Source organism: Apus apus, chromosome 6, assembly GCF_020740795.1.
Source record: "Apus apus isolate bApuApu2 chromosome 6, bApuApu2.pri.cur, whole genome shotgun sequence".
NCBI classification, from domain to species: domain Eukaryota; kingdom Metazoa; phylum Chordata; class Aves; order Apodiformes; family Apodidae; genus Apus; species Apus apus.
Window position 1 is genome coordinate 22,597,866 of NC_067287.1, and position 17,283 is coordinate 22,615,148.

At 41.8% G+C, this 17,283-nt stretch overlaps 1 protein-coding gene across 1 annotated transcript in view; it reads right to left on the bottom strand.

The window, feature by feature from the left end:
- Window positions 1-475: 475 nt before the first annotated feature.
- The window catches only part of CHN1 (chimerin 1), a 97,092-nt gene continuing 80,284 nt past the window's right edge, over window positions 476-17,283 (bottom strand). The window contains exons 9-13 of the mRNA XM_051623179.1: window positions 7,270-7,443; window positions 6,483-6,560; window positions 5,195-5,332; window positions 4,116-4,221; window positions 476-1,405 (exon numbers count right to left, since the gene is read on the bottom strand). Coding sequence (XP_051479139.1) covers window positions 1,234-1,405; window positions 4,116-4,221; window positions 5,195-5,332; window positions 6,483-6,560; window positions 7,270-7,443 — 668 coding nt within the window. The 3' untranslated portion in view covers window positions 476-1,233. The remainder of the gene's footprint in view (window positions 1,406-4,115; window positions 4,222-5,194; window positions 5,333-6,482; window positions 6,561-7,269; window positions 7,444-17,283) is intronic.

Below are 17,283 nucleotides of genomic sequence, written 5' to 3' on the forward strand. Positions count from 1 at the left end.
AGAGAACACAGAAATTGTTCACAAGTTTTTGTCATCTTCCTCTCACATGAAAGAAACGTGCTTGCAGGAGGGCAGCCAAAGCACCTGCACCAGTGCTGAACAACTTAAGTGCAAAGCAGGAGCTTGGTGATATACTTGCAGTCAAAATTCAGAGGTGTTTCCTTCTACTCTGGGCAGATACAACTGTGTGCATATAGGTAATTGTAACAATATACCTATACAATATGAAGTAGATGGCTCAAAAATTAGGGACAGCTTGGACAACAAAGAAATTTTCAAACTAAAAGTAATTTGTGAGACCTTAGCAAAGTGTCAGGCTCCGAAGTATTTAGATCATAATGGTCTTGATAAAACCAGTAAAACTAGCACACTTCTTTTGAGTAAGAAGTTGTTTGGGGTTAAAGTGCCAATGTAAAAAATGGAACAAACATTATTTTTGAAACATGTCTGTTAAGTAAAAATAAATAGCTTAATATTAGAGTTCTAAAAGCAAAATTTAATAAATTAATAAATGCATGCCAGATAAAAATACAAAATTACAATTGAAATAGCAATAATAATAAAGGAACACTGCTCAGCATTGCAGATTCCACTGCAACCACCATAAACATCATGGAGAATTTCTTAAAGTAACATTTAAAATACACATTTTGTTTCTGTTAAAAATGAATTCCTATATGATGAAAAAAACGGAAAGAAACCCAAGAAGAAATCAGCCCCAAAAGTAGCAGAGAATGATATGAAATGTCAGTAAACTGCCAGAGGCTCTGTTTCATGTAAGTTGGCCTTCTTTTTTAGTATCAGAAACCAATTACATAGAACATAAAAGCAAATTCACAACAGGTTTACACGGAGAAACATGCTGAATTACAATCACAAACTATCCAGAACAAAGATGCTGCATCAGTTCAGTTGTCTTCTTCATGGAATGAGTCTCACCAGAACAGGGAGAACAGGGAGCAAATCATGCAATAGCTTTATCCTTTTTGTTTATTATTTTAACATGATAAACACCCAGGATTACTAGTACTGGAGAGTATGTGTTAACCTTTTTCAACATCAGCTGAATGGCACTATAGAAACGACAAAGAGTTCCTTCATTTTTATCCTGAATACATCGAAAGCTCTAGCAAATATGGAATTCAGTGACAACAGCCATTAAATTACTTTAAAATATTCCTTCATCCATAGAACACTGTTGCTTCCTTTTTTATTACAAAACCCCCAAAATATTCAAAATAAAATGTCTTCATTTTTTATAAGCATCTCCACCACAAGTCTCTGATAACGGATGTCATTCAACGCAGCCATCGCATCCAGCTCTGGTGCTCTCATAAGAGTTGGTCCAAAGACAATGCCCAGATTCTCTGCACTCATCAGATTTTCCTTTTCATGGAGCGTTACTCTGTAATAAACAGGACAGTGTTTCTCACATTCCTTCTGTGCCAAACAATTCCCGTATATGCATGAAAACCAGGGAAACTGGACAGAAATGTTTGCCTTTCCCCCCAAGCCTAGGAGAAGCTGCTGTTTCCAGCAGGATAGATATGGAGGCATTGGGTGAAACACTCAGAGGTTAGTGAGCACAAATGCTGTGGGGGTTAGTGGTGAGTCAGATGTCTCTGTCCTGTTGCCACACACACAGACCGGAAGGGTCAGTGCTCCTCGGCAAGGGAGGGGCCTGAGGGGTGAATTCAGATGAGTCAGAACAATTCTGCTTCTGCCCTTTACAGTGACACCATTCGGAGGCCATTGCCATGGGGAGCAGATGGTGTTTGTTATATTAGCAGTTTTATTGTCATGAGAGACATGCTATTGTGCCCAAGCAGGTGGGATTCTGCCCAGATCCCCTGGTGGCACAGCTCCAGGTGGTCACACTGCTCCTTTCTTGTGCATACGACAGTAAAGGGGTGAAGCACAAAATGGGAATTCCGTGCCTTCAGGCACTACGGGCCAGCCATGCTAAGCTGGATGCCTGGTTCCTCTTCAAGACAAATTATGTCCTGTGGTGTGTACTAGAAAAAAGTGAAATCATCACTTTGGGGTGGCTTTGAAGCCACCAGGGTCTCACTGTAAGCTCATGCAGACAGCAGTCTGAGCAGGTTGTTAAACCTGTGCTCTGACAGGCCCACATACACCCTTCCCTCTTTGGGGGTCCTTAGCAGCTGCCAGACAGCAGAGCCCCCAGCTCAGGGAAGCCTCTGGCGCCTGGTTCCCATCTTCAGGGCAGGAGGAGGCAGGGAAGCCATGTTCTGCTGCTCCACAGGAACCCGACCCGTGCAGAGCTGTGGGCTGAGGCCCTGCTGCGGGGCAGGTTTGCAGGACACAGAAAGGTAATTTGCCCAAGAATTGCACCTACAGGAGAGACATCCTCTGCCAGGGCTACTGCTCAGTAAATGCCAGAAAGGTGCCTGCTGCCCACCCATGATGGTCTCGGGGGCCATGGGATGGTATTTCTTAATGTGGGCTGAGAGGCAGCTTGTGCTCTCCTGGGCTGCTCTGCCTCTGCATGGAGAAAGTAGGGTCTGGCATGGGGGGTGGGAGGAGGACATCCTGGCTGGGGTACCCTGATGCCTATCACTGCTGCCCACTGCAACATGCACAGGAGGCAAAAATATGTCCTGAAGCCTGAGTTTCTGCCTTGTTTATCCTGGTGAATTGCCTTGCTGAAGGAAACAAATTTAGATTATGCAAATGTTTTAATACACACTATGGTTTAAAGAATCCATAAGGATTCTCAGAAACAACAAAGAATCCAGGGACAGCAACAGAATCTGTCTAAATAATTTCTTTTTTCACTACTGTGGCATCTTACATTGCACAAACAAATCCTTTGATTAAAAAAATAATTAAAAATTATATATTTTTTCCTTTTCCCCACTTCTGCCTTAATTTTTATTTTAAAACAAGTCACGCTGATGTTTCCACACTGCTGTGTCTTCAGTCTGTAATTATTCCAGAAAAAGAAGCTGTGTCTGACTACAAGAACTCAGCAGCAAGACAACTGCCTGTTGAACCCCACAGCTCTTTTTCACAAATGTATTAGAAGGAAATTTAAAAACGAGTGAATTTTGTCACCCTTCTACCTTATCATACACCTATACCAAAAATATGATGTGCAAAAGCAATCTGCTAACTAGAGCAGCAACAGCTACTCATGAACAGGGTAAGGAATAATTAACTTCGCAAGCAGTAAGGTGTTTTTTTGTTCCCATGTCTCTCATCCCTGTGTCTGTTCTAAAACATCCATTAGAAATGTCATTGAAAGAAATGGACAAATCAGGCAGAAACCCTGTAGTTGAATTCTGCCTGAGGCACTCAGCAGTGTCAAGATATTCCTACTTGTAGAAGAACTATAAAAGAAAAAAGCAGAAGAGAGCTTAAAATATTTTTCTAAGGAAAGGGAATGATTCTTAAATATTGACAATAAGTTCATGTTACTTGAGAAACTAAAACTGACACCCTAACATGATACATTGATTCTTTCCCTACTTCCCTGAAAGAAACAGAACCCCTGCTGTTGCACTGGATATTTATCCGTCAGTCTCTCTTTAACAATTTTTCAACCTACTGATCAACTTCAATCGTGTCTTGGGGAGCAGGAGAAACTGCAGACAGAATTTATGCTCCTACGGTTCTGAGAATGCAGCAGGTGGAACGAGGGGCTCCACACTGATGAGGAATGGTTGGCAGACCTCACCAGACACGTGGCTGGAAGGCCAATTAACACTGTGCCTAAAATCAGTGTCAGCTCCAGCCTAGCACCTGCCATCTTTTTTAGGGAGTCAGGGATGACCAGGGTACATGAGACTTAGCAGAAAAAGACACCTGCCTACAGCCAATTAGATGTATTAGTTCTTTGCCCAGGCAGTGACTTACTAATCCCAGAAGTACAAACAACTTTTTTACCATATTCACTCTAACCTTAAATACAGAGCAAATTTCTTAGACAGGTAATTCTTGTCCTTCAAAACTGTGGGGTCTTTTACTTATTCCCTTTAAGTGCTTTGCAAGTGCTTTAAGTCAGATAAACCTCAGGATTTTGTAGGCCTTGCCTACGTGGACTTCGCTAAAAATTAGTTTGGCTGAGAGTTCCTTCCAGCTAGTCCACCTACCTCTTCAGATGTGCCATAAGATACCGTAACGTTTCACAGTGTGCAGGTGGCAGCAGTTTCAGTGCCTCATGGAGAATTTCCAGCTGTTCATCCGGATCGGTGGTTTCTGGAACACAGATGTTCAACCGTCACCACACGTACAGCCAGAATCCACACACAGTATCCACTGGATTCCTGATTTCCAGAACCTGTCCAAACCTCATTGTGGAAGATTTGCCTGTCCAAAGAGGTGCTCTGAGCACCATCAGCACGTGACTGGGTTTGGACAAGGAAAACTCCCCAAAGCAAATTGAACTCCACTGAAAGATTCCCTGCAGCCTACTATAAAAAATTCCCCTGGCAATCTTCACTGACTGGACTGGTTTTGCACAAATATATAATGTACAGGTGCAACCCTGGGACAGCAGAAAGTACTGGGAACTTTGCCACCAGCGTCTTTGGCTGTGTCCATACTACTTGGAAAGAGCCTTCTCCAGAGAAACTGTAAGGCCAGCATCCGGCCCTTGTTTTCTACCCAGAGCTACCTCACACCTTTCCAGGTGTGGCTGCTGTGACTGCTACATTGCAGAGATATACAGGCAGCCAGGACATGTGGGAGAGACGTGCCAGCTGGGCTGACTGCAGTGCTTGCAGACTCAGTCTCCGCAAGGCCAGCCTTGAAGGTGGCCTTAGGATGTGTGCTTATCAACTTACAAAAATGCTCAAAATGGACACCTCTAGAGGCTAATGACTTTATATCTTATATATAAACATTTTCACAAATCACCTTTTTTCTGGCAACATAATGTCATTGCCAAATAGCAGGGGTTCATGCAAGACACACAAAGTGAGGGAATCCACAAAGTATGATGAAAAGGAAGTGTTCCTGGTGACAAAAGCTAAGAAAAATGTAACCACGATCACACAGCACCACGTGGCCATGTTGTAATGTGCAGTGCACGTTCACTTCTGCAATCCTTACTAAATAGGGCATGCAGGGTAAGAGCTGATGGGGCAGATATTAAATGAACAGGCAAGTAATGCACAAAAAGAAGAAAAGGCTGAGAACAAAAACCAGGAGGAAATTGTGTTGCACTTACTTGCAGACTCTATAAACTTAGGGTAGGCATCATATGTGATGAGTGGAATTGGCAAATCCCTGAAGTACAGTTTAAGTGCACCAGTGATAATATTGATATCTTCATACATATTCACAGAAATATCAGCTTTTTCCCCATCTGTGTGGAGAAGGCACTGACATTAAAGCCTTGGAAATGTAAACAGATGTAAAAGAGCATTCAAATGAAAAACAGTAACTTACTTAAGCAAACATTATTAAAAAGGACAGAACTACAGATTTTGGCTTTTATAAGCAAAACAGAGAGTTACAGGGCTATGAAGTTCATAATTTCACGGTTAAAACCTCAAGCATTTTAGAAAGAAACCTATCCTTTCTTCATATTAAATTGATTACAAAAAATGCAGGGTTTTTTTTTTAGTAAAAAACCTGCCTGCCTGATCTAGCAGTATCTATCTTGTAGAAACGTGTGGAAGTTTAGCTATTTCTGAACATATTGCAATGTCAAACAACACATTTTTCAGCACTGAATGAGAAATCAGGGGAGCCTGGGAAAAAAAGTAAAAGAAGGAAAACCAGCTTAGTCCACAGCCTCCTAATTTTATAGGAAAAACATGTGTTCACCATTTAGCTACAGCATATTACCTACACCTGACCACAGTGGACACAGATCCAGAATTTGGCTTCTCCAGCACATCCCCACCCTGTTAATGCTGCAGAGGAGGCAGATGTTGTTTGAATAGGTCAGGAGAAACAGGAGACTTTCCAGCATGAATTTTGGCCTTGATTTCTACTGTGATAGGGCGGACTGCAGCTGGAAAGGCTTTAATTTTCCCACTGCCTTTTCTCAGAGAGAAAAGTTTGTTCTGACTGACCTTCTTTTCTACTGTAATAATTCTAACTTTGTTTGCAGTACTGTATTCCTCTTATTATTTTGGAGCTTTCATCCAGAAAGATGGATTTAAGTTGCACAGCCATCTCACAGCACTTGCCCTCTATCCCTCCCCCTCCCCCCTAGAGCAGTTTTACTTGCAAACTAGGGCAGTAGTTCAGAAAGCTTTGTCCTTTCCTATGCACATCATCACTGAAGCACAGATACTGATGGAAGGAGAAAAGTAGATTTTGGTAATAAAGGCCAAAGTGAAGCTGATAGGCTTTTCTGCCGGGGAGGTTCCTGTTCTGCGAGCGCTGCCGCCGGACTCCTTCAGCTCACCGACGCAGCCAGGCGTGAGACAGACAGAGGCTGTGCAGAAAAATTTTGTATATTTAATAGATCAACACAAAGTTCCAGCATGCAGGGAAGTCTGTACCTCTGTCAAATGCCATTTTGACATCTTCAATAAGATCACTAAATCCTGAGACTCTGTATAGTCCTTCAGAATTAAGACCTGCAATGAACATTTTAACAAGATTTAAATTAGTCTTTAATTTTACAGTTTTCTTCCACCCAGTTCTTTCTTTGCCAAGTTCTTCATTCAAGGCAGAAAAAGCAGCCATGTTTTAAAAGCCTCATCAGGCTTTCTTGCAGAATGAAAATTTAACCTGGCCTTTTAACCCTGACCCTTGCATTAGCTCCCTTGCTATATCAGCACTAAATTATATTTAAGAAAATTACTTCAGAGCTGAAGGAACATATTAAACTAATTACAAACAATTAAAAAATTACCAAGATTAGCATACATGATGTTCAGTCATTATTTCAGAATGCAAACAAATACTCTAATTCTAGAAAAGGATACTTAGTGTCTGCTAGGGGAACTACCAAGAGGAAACATCAATATAAACTGCCTTTGTTTTAGCACATTCACTTAATTTTTAAAATAAAAATCTTACTGGAAAGATAGGTGCCAATATATAACTATAAAGCAGTAATAGTCCATTAAGCAATTTCTAGCAGAATCTATAAAAATTATAAATGGGTATGAACCATGAAATAATGCAAGGTATAATATTAGGTATGCAGGGTAATTGGCAGCCATAAAATGTCTTGTGCAAATCTGTTTTGAGCAATCATACATTCAGCAGAAACCCAGATGACCCAGATCAATCTAAACGGATTATCAGTAAAGCAACGAAAGGCCATTAACTCCACCTTACCTCTAGATTCAATTTCCCTAATGCACATATCTACTACCATTGGTCTCTTAGTGAAGTGTGCTTTTACTAGCGTTGTAAGGTCACAGCTGTACACTTTCTTGACATGCTTCAGGTCTGGCTTGCAGTCATTTGGGACCATCTTGGAACATTGCTTGTGCACATTTAAACCACAATCTGAGAGAGAAATGAAAATACAATTACGCCAATGTTTGGTAAAAACGTATCCCGAGGTCAGTACTGCGGGGCACACGTGGCTCCTTCAGGATCTGACCTGATCTTGCAACTACTACTTCGGCGAGACCTCTTTACCATCAAATGTGTGAGGTAGGGACAGACCTGAAGCAGGACAGAATTTCTACCAAAGACATTTCTTCTACCCCTAGAAGATTTAACACAAAGAGACAAACTTCCCATGTGGTTTTTCAAATCAGGATCTAAGGGTCTATTATGTTCCCCAGCACTACTACAAATGCTGCTATCACAACCCAAACTTTTTTCCCAAGCTGCTGTGGATTTCCTAACACAGCTTTAATGTAGTGCTTAACTGTGGCACTTAAGGACACCTCCTGGGGGAGATGAAGATAGGGACTGGGTCTCAGAAGACCACAACCCCTCTGCAGCGTGCATTGGGAAGGCAGCCTCAAGATCTGAACCACCTCAGCGACCCTTAAACACCTGGCAGGTGTGACAGCCCACACTTGGCATTGCTAGAGACAAGGACCACTCCCTAGCTCAGAGATGAGCAGAAAAGCAGATGCTGATGTCACTGAGCTGGTTGGCGGTTTCTTGCTAACAAGAAGTTTACAAAGGACTTTGCTAAGTCACAGCAGCTGCAATTGCAATGCTGTTTCACAGAGTGCTGCTGAAACAAACTGTTGGCAGGCACCAGACCAATTCTATTTAATTTGAAAATTACTTAGGAAAATATTTTTTTGTTTTTCAAATGTAAACTAACAACTCCACAGCTTCATTGTAAACATACTGAGAATGAGATACAGTTTAAGTGAAACTTAAAGGAGATCAGGTTTCAGAAAAATATTTGTTCTGCCCAAAACCACTCAAAAGATAATGATCAGGATCTGGGAAAAAAACAACAACTTGAGAAACAGCACCAATTAAACAGTGAAGATGGGAAGGAAGAGCAATACAGGCACCTTTAAGCGATGCACACAGGGCAGTCAGCACTCAGGCAGCCCCCAGTGCTGCCCGGGCACAGGGCAGCCCCCAGTGACTCCATTTTCACAGCCATTCCTCCTGTTTTGCAACAGAGACTTGAAAGGTTGTGAGGAAATAGCAGCCAGCACGAAGGGTGGCACATGGCAGTCAGGGTGTTTGTTGTGCTCTGACATGCACTCTGAAACTCTGGTTCTGCAAGTGTTTCTCTATCTTGCTGCACTGCCACAGGGAGCTCCCTGGATTTCTGCAAAATAAAGGGACTGAGGAGCTTGAAGGATCAATGCCTTGATCAAAGTCTGTACATCCTCTCCCACTGCAGTACTGAGTAAAGATTCCCTTTGTATTGCACTCCTGCTGATTTTGCCAATATTTGTATTTTCATTAATGCTCCAGAGATTATTTGATGTTGTTCTTTCCAAACCAGTAAAGCCCAGAGTTCATTGCTGAGTTTAATTTCCAGGAAGTCACCTGCAGCCTGCCACTAAAGTCACGTTGTTTCCCTAACAGGCCTGTAAAGCACCCAGCTTTGTCACTGAGGATCCTCTGTAAAACATCCCATCTCTGGTTGTAATTAAAGTTCAGCATGGCACCTTCAATCACTCAAAACTTAACACAGATCCCAATCCAGACAAAATGGCTGATTAAAATTCCCTTTAGCTCTCTCTACGCAGGAGCAGTTCCCTCCCTTGTGAAGTTATGCAAAACAGGGAGCTGGGAATATTGCATTTCCCACCTGGTTGTCATTTTGTGCTGCGAGTCCCATGTTAGGCAAAGCCACATAACCCCATACCCACCGCCCTGCAAACAAGCAGTACCATCAGGGGTATGACAGGGGCCCACCCTGGCCAGCCTCATGGCTTGCCTGGACCCACAGCCCTCTTCTGGGCTTGCTCCAGAAGCTGCAGGTCCCAGCTGGTTCTTTTGAGCTCCAGGCAGTGGCAGGCTCAACCACTGTCCCTCCAGCCACGTAGAAGTTAAATTTGGTTCCTTCAGTGTTTGCTCAGCTGCCTCATTTGTGACAGAGAGGGAATGGTAACAGCCAAAGCACTTACTTTCACCCAAGCACTTATTTAAATCCTGCATTTAATCAAGCACTGTAAGACCCCTCACTAGAAGACTCATGACCTCTTCATGCATAGCACTAACCCTAACCAAACTGGTGGTTCTGGGGTGTGAAATGAAGAAACTCTGAGAGCACCAGCCAGTGCAGGTGAGAGGAGCTCCACCCATGCTTTACAGACCTAACTTCGAAAACCAGGTCCCTCTGTGCTTTAAATAGGGAACCCAAATTAATTGGAAACATGACCTGAACCTTTTAGCTACTCAGTGCTTCAGCTGTAATATGGGAAGGAGAAGCTGTTCTTGCCTCCTCTGGGTCTTGTAGAAACAAAATAATTAAATGTTTGTGGAAATGCAGAGGAAAAATGACTCACTTTCAGGGTAAGGTGTGTGTACCCTTAAGACCAGCACTTTTAACCAGGAGAAAAAATACCAAATGAGTGCTAATAAGCAAGTACCATCCATTCTGCTTTCAGAATAAAGATGAAATTGTGGAGTAAAAATAAGTAGTCAAATAATTAAGAGGAAATGTCTTAACACACACTGAGAAGGGAAACAAACTAAGAACACATACAAAACCTTACTTCTTGATTTCCATTATTTTGAAACCTTAACTTTTCAATAATAGTATTTACAAATGTAAATATTATTATTCTATATAGAATACCAAAAATTGCTGCAAGAAGCACCGATTCCAAAATGTGTGAAATGCTCTAGTATGTCTGTCAAAAATGATGGCTGCAAGACTGGACTGGCAGCGTCTCACTCATGAGGACTCATGGGTGATTCTGTGAGCACAAATTAGCTGCTTCACACAGACAGCAATATAGCTCAGAGTTATGTTTCCAGGAATCCAAGAATAATTAAGACTAAAATATTTAAAAAAAGAAAAAACATGCTTCCAAGTGTCTTGACTTAAAACAATTATCACATACACTGAGGTGATCCTAATTGTATCTATATACAAGAAGGTTTAGTTTCTTTAAAACAGCTAATTTACAGAGGTGTTTTCAGTTTTAAATCCTTGCTTCTGAAAATAATTGTGTTATTGCTAATCCCATAGATTCAAATAGGCTTTGGATCTAACCTCATTAATACCAGAATAATAATTACAGATGCAAAAGTCAACTTTTCTCCTCTCTCATTTGTTCTTCATTTGCATTTGGTTAGATTTTACATACAAGCCCACTGCTTAAGGGTTTACAAACACTCCTGAGAAACAGTTAAACCTAGAAATATTTCAGATACTTAATGCTGAGAAAATGCATGAGCATTATGTTCAGCATTACTGGGCTGTGCAGTATCCTTCTAATAATCAAGGCTCTTTACCTCTCATGTAAGCATAGGAGGCCACCTTACTTGAGCCATTCTGCATCAATAAACACTTCTAGGAGATTTCAGGGAATTTGCAATAGAAAAATTGTATTGTTTTCTATTAAAGAGGCTGAAACTTACCAACACTGTGCTTCCTACCAGGTGGGCCCTCTCCCCAGCTAAACAATACTTCACAAGAGACAGAAGAGCCATATCTCAGTCACTAGCCTCTGGTTCAGCTGGTAACTTAGGATGAAGGATGATGTCTTGTCAACTCCAACAAGTTAAAAAGCATAATGGCAGGAGGTCAGTCCCCTTCTCTACAGAGCACTGGAAACATGCCAGCCTCCTAACTACACTCAGCCTGCTTGTTTTTGTAGTAAAAGACAGGAATTGCATATTATTAAATAAAAACACCCCCTGCTCTCATTGCAGATGCTTCATGAAAGCTTCAAACCCCTTTATTTTAGAATCAACTAAGAAGGAACAAGAAAGCCAAGGCATGAATCTCTCTGTGTGCTGCCATGTGGTGAAGGACTGCTTGCCTTGTTCGCACATGAGCTTCATCATTTGGCTAGGTTCATTGAGACCAAGAGGATTAATTCAATTGCAAATGTAGGGTCTATTTACTTTTGGTTGTTTCAAAATAAATCCAGAATAGCTAAGCTGGTATTAGCAGCTTTATTCCAGATCTAAATTAAGCAGGAGTCTTATCCATTTCTTACAGATGTTCATCAGAGGTTACCTGCTGGCTGGATATACCAATTGGAGGGGAGCTAAAAGAAAAATCCCCCCAAAGCATCATATCTGCTGATAAATCCTGTAATAATACAGGAAATATTTAAAAGATGCAGTCATGAACCCCCACAGGTTAACAGGAAAACTTTTGCTAACTTCAGTTAATCAGAATTTCAACTTATGCAGAGATGATTTCTCAGGACTAGAATTTTAAGTCATGCTTAGCATTCCTTTTTACAGTGCTATCAAACTGTGGCCACCTTTCACATATACCAAATATGGAGAAAAAAAATGCAGTAATAAATTCAAGAGTTTATAGGAAGTTTGGAAATTTATGAAAAAAAAAAAGTAATTTTTGATGACAGGTTTAAAAGTCTGTGATAAGCTGCCTTGACTTTAATAGCATATTGATCTAGGAGTTCACACGGGCTGTGACATTTCTAAGAGAGGTGTTGAATTTAAAACTAGCCAGACAATACTCTCTTCTGATGCCTAGAAGAAGGTTTGGTAATGTTTGAGAAACAGCTAATGCTGATATTAGTCCACTGGGCTGAAAGAACAAATAACGTGTTCATAGGAATGCATGAGCAGAGCCAAATGATGTACATGCATTAATACCACCCCCTGAGCACACATTAGAAACATTTGCAGTGACTAAAATGTACTTAGCTGTCACTTTTTGTTACACTGCTGATTTGACTTTAGTCAGTTTTAGATTTCCTTTGGCTTATGATTTACTGGTTAACATGGCTGCTGAGCATGCTCTGTTTGAACGATACCATATGCTGCCTTCATCATTCTAATTATATTTTTCAATTAACCCAAAGAAAATGTATGCATTTTGTCACTAGAAGGAACAGCTTTAAGAGTGAAAGGTAGATTTATATTATCTGCACAAAGTTCTCAAAGGCTCTTCAGAGGTTGATGGTAAATGTGGGAGGGCAGAAAGTGTGGAGTTGAGGTGTTGGCACTTGGGTGGGTCCACTGCGGTACCCACCAGCCAGGGTAACACCCTCACCTTTGGCAGCTGATGTGTGAAGATGACAGGTTCTACACAAGCACAAAATATCAGCATCATTACTTTTGCAAGGGTGAAAAGGTTAGAAATCAATCAATCATGAGCTAGTAGATTTCCCTTAATAATTTAATGCTCTTTTCTGTAGCAGAGAAAGCAATGTTTTCTGTTCCCTTGGATGCCGTGTGTGTGAACAAGCACATTAATGTAGCAACCCTGCTGGCCTTGTCTGCTGCACTTTGTGCTTCCAAGCACAAGGCAGGGCTTGCCATGAAGGTCTGCCCTGCTCCAGCCCAGGTGGCACCACTGGAGCAGCTCCTTAATTGCACATTAACAGATATGTACGAAAAGCAGTGTTAATGTGCAATGCACATCTGAAAGCAACCCTTGGTCCCACCAGAGCCTTAAGCTACCTTACGAAGCAGTGCCATGGCAAATGCACCTTCGAAACACACAGACATGCTCCCCCAAACCTGCCATCATCCATACTACTACATCATGCACTACAGGGTACATTATTCTTTAGGAAGGAATTTCTAGAGGACAGCTAGTTACTTGGCAACAAAAGTACCTGATACTACAGAAAAATCTTATGAATTAGAAAGAAAAAAACCCCTATCAAACAAGTCAATTCCCCCTTATCCCAAATTAAAAGAACACATATGCCTGTGCCTCCAAAAGCTGGTTGGAAAACACAGGTGAAATGTTCTTGCAGCAGAACAGGTTTGGTGGTGATGGCTAGATTTTATGGAAGTTATGAAAGATCACAGTTTGTTCAAAAACTTCCCTGGCTTCCTGCCACAGCACCTGCCTCCTTCCTCAACAGCTCCGCTGATAGGCCACTGGCTGCTCAAGGCTTCCAGGTCTGTGTGGGCTTGGAAATAAAGCTGCTTTTAGGACTTACAGTTTCAATAATATATATAGCTCCAGAATAGCTTCCCCATGGGAACGGCTCTGAGGCAAGACTCCACTGACTGATTAGCATTTCAAAATTCTGGAGCTCATTCCTTGCAGGAATACCACCAGATCCTGAACTGGTGGAACAGCCTGTAAGACAGCACAGATCTCCTCTAACAGCATCACCACCTGCCTGAGGTGGGCATGAACTGCTCTCCAAACAGTCCCCTTCCCTTCCCACAGCCCTGACCAGCCTTGCTTTGCTCTTGTTCCCTTTGTGGGCTGTCTGTGCCTTACAAGCTCAGGGAAAAGAGTAGAATCAAGGTGCACATCGCAGAAGAAGCTTGGGTGTGTTTTTAAGGTATAGGTGTGGGCAGAATAGGAGCTTATAATGACCAAGGCATGCAGAATACCTTGACAGTGGGCAACAAGATGGGCATGCCTTGCCTTCTCTTTGCTGAGTTACTATCACAGAATCATGAGCCATTCTTATAGGCACTAAAAGTGTGAGTACTGTGCCAGCACAACTAGTGCCTGAGGACAGGATCCTTTGTGGTATCCTTCATCTTTACGCACCAATGGAGCAATATAGGGCTATCCAACATAAGGGATTTAATAGCAAGACAAACCAAAACAGCAAAGAAAGTGAGGCAGCTGTATGTTTTTCAGCTGCTGGAGAAGAAAACAGATGAACTGGGGAATTTAAACACTTAAGCAGTAATTCACAGAACAACCCTGCTTTGAAACTGTACTTTAACTTTTCTGAAAATGGGCTCCTGCGGCTTCCTGCATTCAGGGCTGGCAGCAATATTGCTTGGGCTCAGCCAGTGGCAGCTGGTTACCTCCACACTGATGGTTCAGCTGCAAGTTTATTTCCATCAGCTCCGCAGACAGAAGTTACCTGCTCTGAGGAGAGCAAGAGAGGCAGCAACTGCAACATGGGTGGCAGGCTGAGATAGTTCAGAGCAAATCTAGCAAGGCAGCATAAATGGTGCTTCATGCAAAACCTCAGAGGATGCTGCTGCCTGGTGCTAAAAGGAGCAGACCAAAACACTGTCAAAAGCATCCAGTGAAATACAGCCAAAGAAGTTATATTTCCTTTAAGATAAACGAATTAATGTTCTTAAACCAGCGTATTCAAAAAAATCTTCTAATTAAATCACTTATTCATTAAGAACAACAAGCCCAAAGGTACACAGAAGGGAGAATATTATACAGTAATTTAAAGAGTTCTGATGGGCTGGGGAAGGAGAAAGGACACAGAAGCTTGGTAAGTCTACTAGTCTGCTTGTCTACAAGTCTACTCAGGTAGTACACTAACAACATCATTAATGCCACGCTCTAATCTCCAAGAACAGAAACTATCCTCCATTAATGCCACTGGGTGTTACATGTTTGTATAATTCATAAAATAAACTGCCTATTGCATGTCTGCAGATTTTCTTTGGATATTGCTGTAGTTTCTCTCCTGAACCCATTCTAGGCAATTGGATGAGCCCTACGAGCACAGGAGAGCCTTACTTAGGAGGAAAGTAATAAAGAATGTGTCTTTTTAAGTTAATGTACTGGATTCTGAGCTGGACTAAACATGTCTTCATTAGCTTCTGCTGAGTTTCAATGTTTACATAGACTGGTGGCATTATAATTTCAAACACTTCTTCAGTAATTTCTACTTATGGCAAAAGCCTGCAGGAAAATACACTGGAGACGGAGCGTGCTGTCAGAAAAGGCAGATTCCCTGCATACAGATAAGTCTTCATCTCACAAAAATTTTAAGAGCCAGTGGCTAGGAAGGCCTTCCTTTGTGGAACGAAAATATGTGCTCCTCTTTCTTTGTCTGCCATAAAACTCAAACAAGGATAACCTAGGAAGAATCCATCTTTCAGGGGTTAATCATACAGGACTGTACCCAGCAAGACACTGACCTCAGTCAAGGCTGTATTTTGGCAGAGAGGGACACATTCAGTCCTGCAAAAAAGCATGAGTCAAGGCAGTTCATGTTGCTAAGACATCCTTGTTGGTTGCTATGGCATGGGTACTGTTAAAAATGCTTAGTTCTGGTTTATTATTTTTCAAAGGATTGGTTTAGTTTGTGTAACATAAACTAATCTATCAGTCATTAAAAATAAGCTCTGCGTTTTCCTCGGGCTCCTCCTCCTTTCTGAAATGGGTGACATTTATCTTTTAAACTTATCACTTCTGTACAGTAAATGGAGTCCTCTGGAGGTGTGCAACTGTTTGTGATAAAAAAGCAAATGTTTTAAAAAGTATAAAATCACACATGATCAGTGCAGTTTTGCCCATAGGTATTTTCAATAAAATGATTATACAGACCACCAAACAGATTTTGTGAATTTCTCTGGAGGGGCATTGAACCCCATTTGAATGCAAGTGGGCTGCCTCCTGCTGAAAGCTGTAATATTTTTAAGTACGTACCCATTCTGAAAAGCAATGGCCTCTTGTGGCTCCTTGTTTACTGTGCCTCATTCTTTCCATATTCAAAAGGCTCAGTTCAGAAGCAAAATTATTTAAAAAAAGAGCAACACTCTGAAACCCATGTAAACTCAGACAAACTCACAGCACTTAAGCATGAGCTCTTCCACACTAGTATTTTAATACTGGTTACACGGGTCCTCACTGTGTATCTGTGCACCTCCAGCTTTCCTCCAAAATGCCCAGATCTGAACAGCTTCTGGCTCTGATGGCTTGTACAGCCCCAGCTGATGGAAGCAGGCACTGCTGAAGGTGAGGCACAGACGAGGCAGACCAGGGAGCTGCTGAGCCTGTCTTGCTGTCTCAACTTCTTGCAGGGCTCTGCCTGGAGTCCCTCTGCTCTACTCAGCTGCTGTTTTCTATGAAATTTATGAGAATAAAATAATCTGAGAAGCCGTTCATTCTCCATCAGTTATTCCCGAGGCTGGCCAGTAGCAAAAAGCCAGCCTTGCAGTGAGCAGAGGACAAGCGAGGTGGATCATCTGCAACCCTGACCCTTGGGAAAGCCCAGCTCTCCTGCTCCTCAGCCCCAAGCAGGGCTCTCTTGGCTTGCTGCAGCACAGCTCCTCTCCTGCTCCTTCTCACACCCAGGCTGACCAGGCTGCACATCAGCAGCTCGCCTGGTTGTGCCCAATGACCTCGAGCATGACCCAGAAAACCTTAGCCTCCTTCTGCCCCAACGCCTCGCTGACGCTTTGGCAAGCAAATGCAGTCATACAACATGGGATTTTAAAATCAAAATAAGATCACAGAAATTACTGGAAGCTACCAACAGTGAAATGAAACCTTACACAAGACAGAAAGCCCTAATAATAGTTCCTGAACCTATGAAGTCATCTAATACGCTTATGCTCCTCTACACTGAAAGGAGGAAAAATGCAGTATTTAATACCATCCTCTGTATAGAGGAAAGAAAAAAAGCCTTTGGAAGCTTTTGGAAATTCAGAATTCAAAAAAAAACAGAAAATCAGCTCTGCACTGCTTAAAAAAAAATAACAACACGAAACAAACAAACCAAAAAACCCAAACCAACAATACAAAATCATGAGCACTTTGGATTTAATTATAAAAGCAATATTATTTATTCATTCCACAGTGCCATGCAGCATTGCAAGCCTTCACAGCGTTCACTTTTATGGATTTTCGGGATCAAAGTTACTTAACATAAATCTGAAAAATACTTTATATTTCTCCTAAATGCCTAAACTGAGTAGTTTACTTCAGGCAAGGAAGGAAGATGGCACACTTAGTGGCTCATGTGTCATCAAAAAATGACTGCTTTAATCAGAAAACAAAGAACAAAATTAGGCTTCCTCTTCTAG